Source organism: Armigeres subalbatus, chromosome 1, assembly GCF_024139115.2.
Source record: "Armigeres subalbatus isolate Guangzhou_Male chromosome 1, GZ_Asu_2, whole genome shotgun sequence".
Classification (NCBI taxonomy): Eukaryota; Metazoa; Arthropoda; class Insecta; order Diptera; family Culicidae; genus Armigeres; species Armigeres subalbatus.
In genome coordinates this window covers 47,901,254-47,911,870 of record NC_085139.1, presented here as the reverse complement: position 1 = coordinate 47,911,870, position 10,617 = coordinate 47,901,254, and the positions used below count along the sequence as shown (strand labels likewise).

The 10,617-nt window shown below is 41.4% G+C and overlaps 1 protein-coding gene across 2 annotated transcripts in view; it reads right to left on the bottom strand.

The window, feature by feature from the left end:
* Window positions 1–5,879: 5,879 nt before the first annotated feature.
* Window positions 5,880–10,617, bottom strand: part of LOC134225178 (uncharacterized) — a 40,544-nt gene continuing 35,806 nt past the window's right edge. For both annotated transcript variants that reach the window (XR_009983187.1, XM_062705043.1), the window contains exon 4: window positions 5,880–6,723. Coding sequence is in view for 1 of the 2 variants with exons in the window: in XM_062705043.1 (XP_062561027.1) it covers window positions 6,634–6,723 (90 nt within the window). In the remaining variant the exon portion in view is untranslated. The remainder of the gene's footprint in view (window positions 6,724–10,617) is intronic.

Sequence of the window (10,617 nt, the reverse complement as noted above, 5' to 3'; positions counted from 1 at the left end):
TGGGCCAACAACCTACTGTTCCCGAAACATCAATTTGTTCGAGAATCCGATAATAAAAGAATACGGACTGATTTTACGGCGACGACTCTTAGCGCGAAACAACGGACACGAATAGGAACATGGAACGTTTTAACCCTAGCCCAGCACAACTTGCCAATGAGGTACGCCGCATGAAGCTTGAGATCCTGGGACTGAGTGAAGTCCGTTGGCCAAACTTTGGAGAACACAGAACGCCGTCGGGACAAGTTCTGCTATACTCTGGTTTACGAGGTGAACACGCTCCCCGGCATCGCGGAGTTGGCTTCCTACTAAGCGCTCAGGCACACTCTGCGCTTATGAAGTGGGAACCTATAAGTGAAAGGATAATCGTAGCCAGATTTAGAACACGGTCCGAAACCTTACTACAATCCAATGTTATGCGCCAACCGATGCTGCCGACCTGCAAGACAAAGAGAACTTCTACAGTCAACTCAATGCCGTCGTAGATAGAATTCCGAAGGGCGATATCAAGAACTGTTAGGGCGACTTCAATGCGAAGATCGGATCCGACAACTCGAACCATGAGCGCATTATGGGACGCCATGGTCTCGCAGAAATGAGCGAAAACGGAGAGCTGTTCGCAGAATTTTGTGGTAATAACGACATGGTGATCGGGGGATCGCTCTTCCCTCATCGACCGGTTCACAAGGTCACGTGGGTCTCCCGTGACGACTTTACAGAAAATCAAATCGACCACATCTGCATCAGCCGAAAATGGAAACGGAGCCTTCTTGATGTACGGAATAAACGTAGTGCCGATATCGCGTCTGATCATCACCTCCTCATTGGCGAAATACGCCTGCGCATTGCGCGGATTCGTCGGCAGGAGGAAAAAGTTGGACGACGATTCAACACACGCCAACTGGAAGATGCCACGGTGAAACGGTCCTTCGTTGAAGAACTGGAGACGCGTGCTGCAGATATTCCGGAAGGTGGCAGCGTGGAAGACCAATGGATCGCCATCAAGAATGCCTTCATCGCCACCAGCGAGAACAATCTGGGCGAACTACGCACCCAAAGAAAACAATGGATCACCGATGAGACCTGGAGGAAGATAGAGGAGCGAAGAGAAGCCAAAGCCGCGATAGAGCGATCGAAAACCAGAGGAGCCAAAGTTTTAGCCCGTCAACGATACGCGGCTCTTGAGAAGGAAGTAAAACGCTCATGTCGACGGGACAAGCGAGCGTGGGCAGACTCTCTGGCCGACGAAGGAGAGAGAGCCGCCGCAACCGGGGACATTCACCTCCTCTAAGATATCTCACGACGCTTAAGCGGGGCGAAGATGAATGCAACGATGCCTGTGAAAGACGCGAATGATCAGTTATTGACCGACCCAACTGACCAGCTGAAACGCTGGTTCGAGCACTTCGAACAACTTTTTCAAGTGCCAGGCTAGGCCATCACCACCTCGACATGATCTGCCTAGGATCCGACGTATAACACGCGTCAATACCGAAGCTCCATCACTGCTAGAGATTCAAACAGCCATCCAAAGCATGAAATCGAATAAAGCCCCAGGGGTCGATCGCATATCAGCCGAGATGCTCAAAGCTGACCCCATGACATCCGCTCAACTACTGCATCGTTTATTTCGTAATATCTGGGACACCGCAACTTTCCCGGTCGACTGGATGCAAGGTATCTTAGTGAAGGTGCCCAAAAAGGGTGACCTGACTGTATGCGATAACTGGCGAGGCATTATGTTACTGTGTACCGTTCTCAAAGTTCTGTGCAAAATTATCCTAGCCCGAATTCAGGAGAAGATCGATGCGACACTCCGTCGGCAGCAAGCCGGATTCCTTGCCGGAAGATCCTGTATGGACCATATTGTCACGCTCCGCATCATTCTGGAGCAGGTCAACGAATTCCAAGAGTCCCTTTACTTGGTATTCATTGACTACGAAAAAGCTTTCGACCATCGCAATCACGAGAATATGTGGGGCGCCCTGAGACGCAAGGGAGTTCCTGAGAAAATCATCGGCCTCATCGAGGCACAGTACGAGGCCTTCTCGTGTAGAGTGCTGCACAATGGGGTCTTGTCCGACCCTATCCGGGTCGTAGCTGGTGTGAGGCAAGGATGTATTCTATCACCGTTACTGTTCCTCATCGTAATCGACGAGATTCTGGTAGATGCGATTGACCGTGAACCAAACCGCGGGCTGTTATGGCAGCCTATAACCATGGAGCACCTAAATGACTTCGAATTGGCGGATGATGTTGCACTCCTCGCGCAACGGCGCTCTGATATGCAGAGTAAGCTCAACGACCTTGCCGAGCGCTCCTCTTCAGCAGGTTTAGTCATCAACGTCAACAAAACCAAATCGTTGGATGTAAACACGGCGAATCCTTCCAGTTTCATAGTAGCCGGGCAACCAGTGGAGAATGTTGAAAGCTTCCAATATCTTGGTAGGCAAATGGCGTCAGACGGCGGTACCAAGATCGACATAGGCGCACGGATCAAGAAAGCAAGGGCTGCCTTTGCGAGTTTAAGAAATATCTGGAAAAATAGGCAGATAAGTGAACGCACCAAAATACGAATTTTCAACTCTAATGTGAAATCTGTGCTGTTATACGCTAGCGAAACATGGTGTGTATCAGTGGAGAACACTCAACGGCTGCAGGTGTTCATTAACAGATGCCTGCGGTATATAATTCGGGCCTGGTGGCCTCACAACTGGATCTCAAACAACGAGCTCCATCGTCACGCTGTTAACCTGGCAACAGGTTAAAGCGATAGCCGGGCAACGCTCAGGATGGAGATCTTTCAAGTCGGCCCTTTGCACCACCGGTACAGGATCCATAAGTAAAGTAAGTAAGTCGCTGGACCCCTGATCCTGTTACGACCCTATGCGTTGCCCCAAGGATCAGCGTCAGCTTCCCGGCACAACTCCTTGAAGCAGTTGGATTGGCTGACTTTAATGGCCCGTTCAAAGGCCGATCTAACGGAAGATTATCTTACGCTCCTCTCTGACCGTTTCAGACCTTGCTCTCTAAAAGCGTCCTATGGCTCTGGGGCAGAGCATATCATAGCATAGTTACGGTGTACTTCGTTTATCGGACACTAGTGATACTCATGTTTTACTTTTGAAATCCTTATCCAGATTGCTATCAGAAATCAAGGTGGGTGTGGTCCTTGATTTCAATCTAGGATAAAAATCACAAAAGCATGAGGATTACTACTCCTGGCCCCGCCCATCTTCACCGTAACTTGGAAGAGGAAGGAATTGTTGATCTAGTACTTACTTAACGAGAGGCCTCCGACTCAGCGACACCCTCATAAGTACTACGGAGTTGGATATTGGGGAAGGTATTCGTTGGGTCAGGATTTGCCAGTAGCTGACAATATGACCGTGATAGATCTTACACCGAAACACACCACGCAAAGGTGTCTATCCAGCGTTACGGGGTAGCGTCTTATGGCTCTGAGACATACAGCACAAAGACTAGCAAAAGTTTCGTTCCACTAGTAGTAATCTAGCCGCCAGCTGTTCCTTGGCATCGTCGCATCGCATGCCTTTGCAAGAGTTTCTGTCAGCACATCTGCATCGAGATTTGTAGCGCCGCTGTCTGCTCGAAGTGCTTCGATAAAAAGATTGTCGAAATCCTTCGTCTTCCATTTTCGCCCGCTAGGCCTAATTTGTCGTCGTACCGTCGGCATTCGTGTTCCAACACTATACCGGATAGCCTGGTGATCACTATATGTATAGTCCTCACTAACTCTTCAGTTCGTGTTTCTCACTAGCGACGGACTGCAGAACGTGACGTCGATGATGGACTCCCTGCTATCTCTGCGAAATGTACTAACGGTACCTTCGTTACGCAGCCTGACGTCCACCTTCGCCAACGCCATTCGTTCGACATCTGATGTGAAGCTAAAGATCCTAGACCAACCCGCGCCGTCGCGTTGGATGAGTACCGCTCTTAAACCTTCAGGAGAGGCATTTACGAAGACTTTTGTTTTGTTGTATTCTTAGAATCTAAAAATCCCTCACTAAGTTTTCCTTTCTTGAGCTCTGCAAAATCGGGCCCAGCTGTAGCTTAGTAAATTTGAGAACTGAACTTCGGCAGGAAATTTAGTTTATTACTAATTTTCGGCAAAATATTTACCGTATCTCAGCAACTGAAACGTCACTTTTACAGAGATTTTTGAAACTCGACGGTGCCCACCTCGGGAAAATAAACAAAAAATGCTGAGATCTAAGGCGAAAAAAATAAGCGTCTAGCTTCCTTACTGTGGTTGCCAGCTCTTGTCGAAAGTAGTTGAAGGTGGCCTACTGTGTTTTTTTCTCGGAATATTCAACTTCATCACGGATGAATTGCCGAAGCGGCACGGTTGCGAGCAAGATGAATACACAGCTAGGTGTTTCAATCTTCCCAATTTATGGACGAGAAGAAGGCGGGGGTGAAAAATTCATTTTCGGTGCAAAATATAAACAAACCGGCTGGCTCTCCCATACACTCAGGAAAATCGACACATACTTTATGGCAAAAATCCATGTATTTTGAAATATGCATATCATGCGTCGGCACATACTTAATTACATACAAATTCACACATGGATACTATGACCCACATGGATAGTATGTGTGAACACTCATGCAATGCATGTGGGCGCATGGAATATATGTGTCGAAAATATGGAATCCATTTCGCTACCCCCATTGCAAAAATCCATGTGTGAACTCATGAATATAATGCGGAGTTTTTTGTGAGTGTAGACCTGTGTAGGAGTTCATCAAATTCACTCACCCGATGGATTTTGACATTTGAGCGGGTCGTCTTCTCGAACAAAAGTTCATTTTGCGTTCATATTTCTTGGGGGAGTCCATTTTGCGTTAGTCTATACTAAAATCCAAGATGGCTGAATCGTGAATTTAGCAGGTTGGAACACCTAGTGGTGTATTCATCTTGGTTGCGAGTAAACAGCTCTAGAATGAAGTGACCTACAAAGTTCACGAGCCATAAAAAGCTTCGAACTTCCTCTTTTGTTCTGACACCCGGCAGTCCCGTACATATAGCTGTAATCTTTTACTTCAATTTGTAGTCCTGTATATTTATTGTCGGCATAGCACCAACTTAGAATTCGGAAGCCAGGACCGGACCGAACCGAACTTTCTTCCGAAGTTTTATCTGTCAAACTAATTAATGCGTTGTTTAGCGCATCTTCAGGCGAATCCAGCGCACTACTTCCGAAGTTGGGAAAGTTGCTTGTATCTGGAGAAAAATCCAACTTCGGCATAAAAAGCGTTCTAACTTTGTTCCGGATAGACAATAGTTCGGTCACTTCAAATAGACATTTCTTAAGATTGAATTTCGCATTGTTCCTTTTCAAGGCAGCTAGTACTTTCTGTTACCTGAAGTCATGTTCCTCTCACGTGCTTCCTGTTACTGCAACATCATCAATGTCGACTGCAACTCCATCGATCCCGAAAACATTTCTGTTATTACTTGTTAAAATATTTCCGGAGTGCAGTTGATCCCAAACATAAGTCGTTTGAACCGCATCAACCCCCGATTTATCATGAATGTGGTAACGTCACGTGAATCTGGAATCTGGATGACGTTCCAGATGACGGTAAGCCGAGGTCATCTGCAGTTTTGAAAAGTAGGTTGCTTCTCAAAGCTCATTCAGGCAATTGTAAATCACACGAATCGGCAAATGTTCTCTCTGAACTGAATTCCCTCATTCGAGATCTTCATATTTAAACAGAGCCGAATGCCAAAAAAGCCTCCTATCAAAAGTTTGTTTTTGGAGTTAACCTACAGCCTTTCGGTACACTTTGGTGGACGAGAAATGCACAAACAGAATAAAGCAACTGTGTAGAAAGAACTTTACAAGTTTTGTTTTGGCAATAAATCATGTCTTCTTTATTAGCGATAAATTCATCTTACTGTCTAGATCTCTCTTTACACATAAAGGAAATTAACAATTTGGCACAGAAAGCTGTCGTCTATAATTAGCGAAAATATTTCACATTTTTTTCCGTTGCTCACGCGGACTTGAGAAACCGCTGTGACGTATTCACACCTCGAAACTCTCGAGTCTGATCACGTACCGGACTAGGATGGTCTTCTCATGATCGGGTGCGAATCGCACCTTACACACTAATATTATATGTTCGTTAGCGATGATTTGTCATTAATCAAACTAAGATTTTACCGAAATCACTTTATTTCTCTGGTTTGCCAACTTTTGGATAATCAAGTTTAAACAATAACACTACTTTCAATTGTTCAAGTTTCAACAGATTTTAGCTTCTCTTAAAATTTAGGATCCAAAAAAGATATTTACAACATTTGCTCTAAACAACAAATTCCTATGTTTAACATTAATATGGTAATCTAAAGATATAGATTCCGCTATTCTTAATCCTAGTAAATTTACACTTAGTGTACAACAGAATCACTTAACTTCATACACATAGAATCTATTTTATGCATATAATACAGTCACGTCTTTTTGATGGGCTCGACCGGAGAGGCATGGCCTCCAGTCAACCAGAGTCCACGACTAGTACTCTTTATTCGCGATCTCACTCTCTCCCATTATTGCAGCATGTTGCAGATATTATGCGCTGGACAAGTTTCCCAGCTCATCGGGAATTGGCCTTTTGCGATTGCATGGCAAAGTAGATGATGGTGGCGCCCATGTTCGTTCCACCCCATTTGGCACACTCGGAGATCTGCGGATGAGAAAAGGACAAGAGGGTGGTTTTAGTTAATAAAGCGATGTCAGCGGGATGTTTCTGAATGTTAATTGAAAATAACCTCCAACAATAATTGAATACAGTTAACACTATTCAAATGAAATCCGATTAATCCACCTAGCGCCTTTCTTGTAATGAGGAATGTAATGAGGAAAACACATGAGAGTGGTTGAAGTAGCTCTTTGGGATGATGATCCAGCCTAGGGTTGCAAGTCGGTATTATATTGTCATATTTTCCCAGTTTGTTTTGTCTCTGTTTTATTGATCCGTGTACCATGTAGCTCTGGTCATCCGGAAGATGCTATTGACTTTTCCAAATGAATAGAATTATGCGTGATTCAGCAGTATTCCTCTCAAAGTGTTTGTGATAGTTTGCTGCAACTGAATTACCACCCACTTTTATTTTAAACATCCTACACAATGACATTAGTGTTGGTGATTCTGGCTTTGGAGAAGTCAATGTCCTATCGTTATTGACGTCAAATTTCGTCCATCCTGAAATTACGCAATCTAACTTTAAATCGCTACGAGTATTGTCCCTTTCCCGTTACTAGCTGTTAATGATAAAATGATATCGATTGTAAATATCATAAAGAGTCTCGGCTCCGTAGGGTGTTATAGAAATAGGGAATAAAAATGACCTCAACATATTCCAGAACGAAATATGCACATTCTACGAATGGTGCAATAAAAGCCTATTGCAACTGAATGTAAAAAAATGTAACCTTATATCATTCAGCAGAAAAAGAACAGCATCAAATCTCTCAATTACATTTGGAAACCAGGTTGTAGAGAAATGCGATAGAGTTAGGGATTTAGGAATTATCTTGGACTCCAAACTAACGTTCATCGACCATTACAACACCATTATTCATAAAGCAAATAATATGATGGGTTTTATAAAACGTTTCAGCTATAACTTTCATGACCCATACACAATTAAAACATTATATATTGCTTATGTAAGGTCGATACTGGAATATTGCAGCATTGTATGGTCTCCATTTTCAATAGTACACGAAGAAAGATTAGAATCAGTACAAAAACAATTCCTATTATTTGCTCTTCGTAAATTAGGTTGGACAACATTCCACTTCCATCATATGAGGCACGCTGCAAGCTTATAAACATTCAATCTTTGAAAGAGCGTCGTGAAACTGCAATGGTTTCATTTATTAACGATATAGTTTCGCAGCGTATTGATTCAACAAACATTTTATCGAAATTAAATTTCTACACACCATCTCGACAACTGCGTCATCGACATACATTTTAATTAATCACTGCCGTACAAATTATGCAAAATTCGGACCTCTCAATCAGATGATGGCCATCAACACTGCGAAACTATTGACTTTATAATGTCTCGGCAGAACCTAAAAAATATTTTGTCACAATTCGAAACCTACACATCTAAATTTACATTAAATCCCAAAATTAAACACTACTTAACCAAACTATTTTTATTTTTATACACTATAATACCGTATTTATAGCATTAAGAAAATAAAGAAAAACATGTATATTGTATATGTACTAGTCTACGTCGGTTGACGAAATAAATAAATAAAAAAAATAAATAAAAAATAAATACACCCTGAGCCTGTCTAATAAACGCAATAGATGAAAAAAATAAGTAAAAATAAAGACATATAAAAAAAGAAAGAAAAAAACTCTTTGGGTAGATATATCTCGTGAAAACTCGATTCCTCTCCATAATATAGAATATTTCTTCATATTCGAGACGAAAAAAGGAAAAAGTCTTTAAGTTAATTCCAAAATGATGTATAGGAATAACTTATGAGTTTGATACGTATGTGTCATAAGGGGCCAATCTGTAGGAAATACCAAAAATGTTCATGATTGGAAAACCAATTCGATAAGGAGGTGATAAGAGCATTCAAGCCGGTCGCATGATAAAGGAAATCATGGAGGTAAATATATGCGACTAGCGAAACTCACACTTCCCGGGGGCACAGAATATAGTGCAAATTAAATTGTTTGATCATTGAATTATGAATGATTACGATGTTCCGCTTTTGCGATGTGTCACACTTCGAAGTTCGACCGTATTCATGTAAATCTTAGGGCCAATCACCTATCATGGAATTTTAAGGTTTTCCGTAGTTCAGTGATAAGATTCGCAGTTACAAATAGCAAACTCGTGTTGAAGGTGGCTGAGTCAGATTCTCGATCTTGTAAATATTTAGGCCTCCATTTGGCATTCAAAAACGGATTTTAGGGTTGTACAATGTTGTTGTTGAATGAATTTTAAGTTTTTCAAATTTAGTATTTCAACACTGGATGGCATTCAAATTAATGATCTAAGCATTGCTCAAATATTGAACGATTTGAGTAATAAAAATGCAGAAAAGGTAAATGGGTTCGTTTTATCTGTAGTACAAATGAAGCGAGAAGCAACGACGAAATATCCCAATTTCCCGCAGTGAAATTCAGTATCTATTAATCTTATTTTCTATAATCGAAGTAATTTTTTCTCGGAATTTGTGTTACATGATAAAATTAATAAAAGAGAAAATATAAATTTTTGCTTTACAGTCTAATCCGCAAGTTTAAGCGCATTTTATGATGATGCAGAAGATGTTGAGTTTTATTAGGACGTAACTTTTTTCAGTAGCTATCTTGCACACCGTTCTAAGAGTTCGCCCACCTATGAAGAGTTCGCAAAGTTTAATGTGGACCCAATAATATACTTTTCCACGAATTCTCACTTCAGTGCCTTCTTGTTTTAGTAATAAAGCGTATGAGATAAATATATGATCGATTTAAAAATGAGCTTTCTATAAAAGGACTGCTCTTATCCTTAATCGATTTGATCGTAACAAATTTTACTCAACGGAGAACTTAGTCACGTTCTATTCTATTATATAAAAATATAAAAATTATCCCGATCAGACTATGGGCTCAAAAGTTATGGCCTAAATGCAAGATGCATTGCAATGAATTTAATGGAATGTAAATCAGGGATCCTATCCACCTATTAGTGCTTTGCACCTACACTTGCTAAATGAAATGATCAAGGTTCAAAACAAATTGTACAATTGTTGTTGAACTATGTTCGTATTCAGGGTAAGGCGGTATAATATGTCTCCCCTCAGACAATACCTTGATAACTTTTTACTTTTCAACGCAATTTATTCAAACTTTGTGTTATTTAGTAGTACAAAAAATCGCAAGTGCATTGCCTGTGGGTAGTGATATAGAAATATTACTGAGAAGACGTAATAAAGTCGCGAAAAAACGGATTTGAAAAAGAGCCTTGGCAATACGCCTCACCATAACCAAAGACGTTTCATAGCCCTTTATCAGTATTTCATCTATCTCATAATAAAAAAGTAAAAAATCCTTATGGTATGATGGTTTTACACATATTTAAAGGTACTAACTGATTTTTACCCTTAGTTAGTTATAGTTTTCTAGATATCAAAGGGGGGCGTTTTGGCCAGGTGGGGCGCATTATACCGTCTCACCCAAATAGCAGGATATTTTTCGACGGGTTTTGAAGCTCTAAAACGTTCTGGGATCATAATATCAAAACTGAGTTCACGGAAACGGAAATTTTATAATTGAACAACATAATGAATTAGATACTTGATTTCAACTGGATGGCCTAAATTCACGATAATAATGATCACAAAATCTAACTGTGCATATTATTTCATTATTTGTTATATGTATACTGCCGTCATACGCATATTTGTCCCATGTTTGCTGGGATTCCCTATGTACATGGGACAATTATGCGTAGAACGACAGTATAGTCTTAAATCAATCCTTACTATCAATTTAAAGTCTTGCCAAATGGAAGCTGATCGAGCGGATAGGATATGCCACCGGATCTGGCAACGT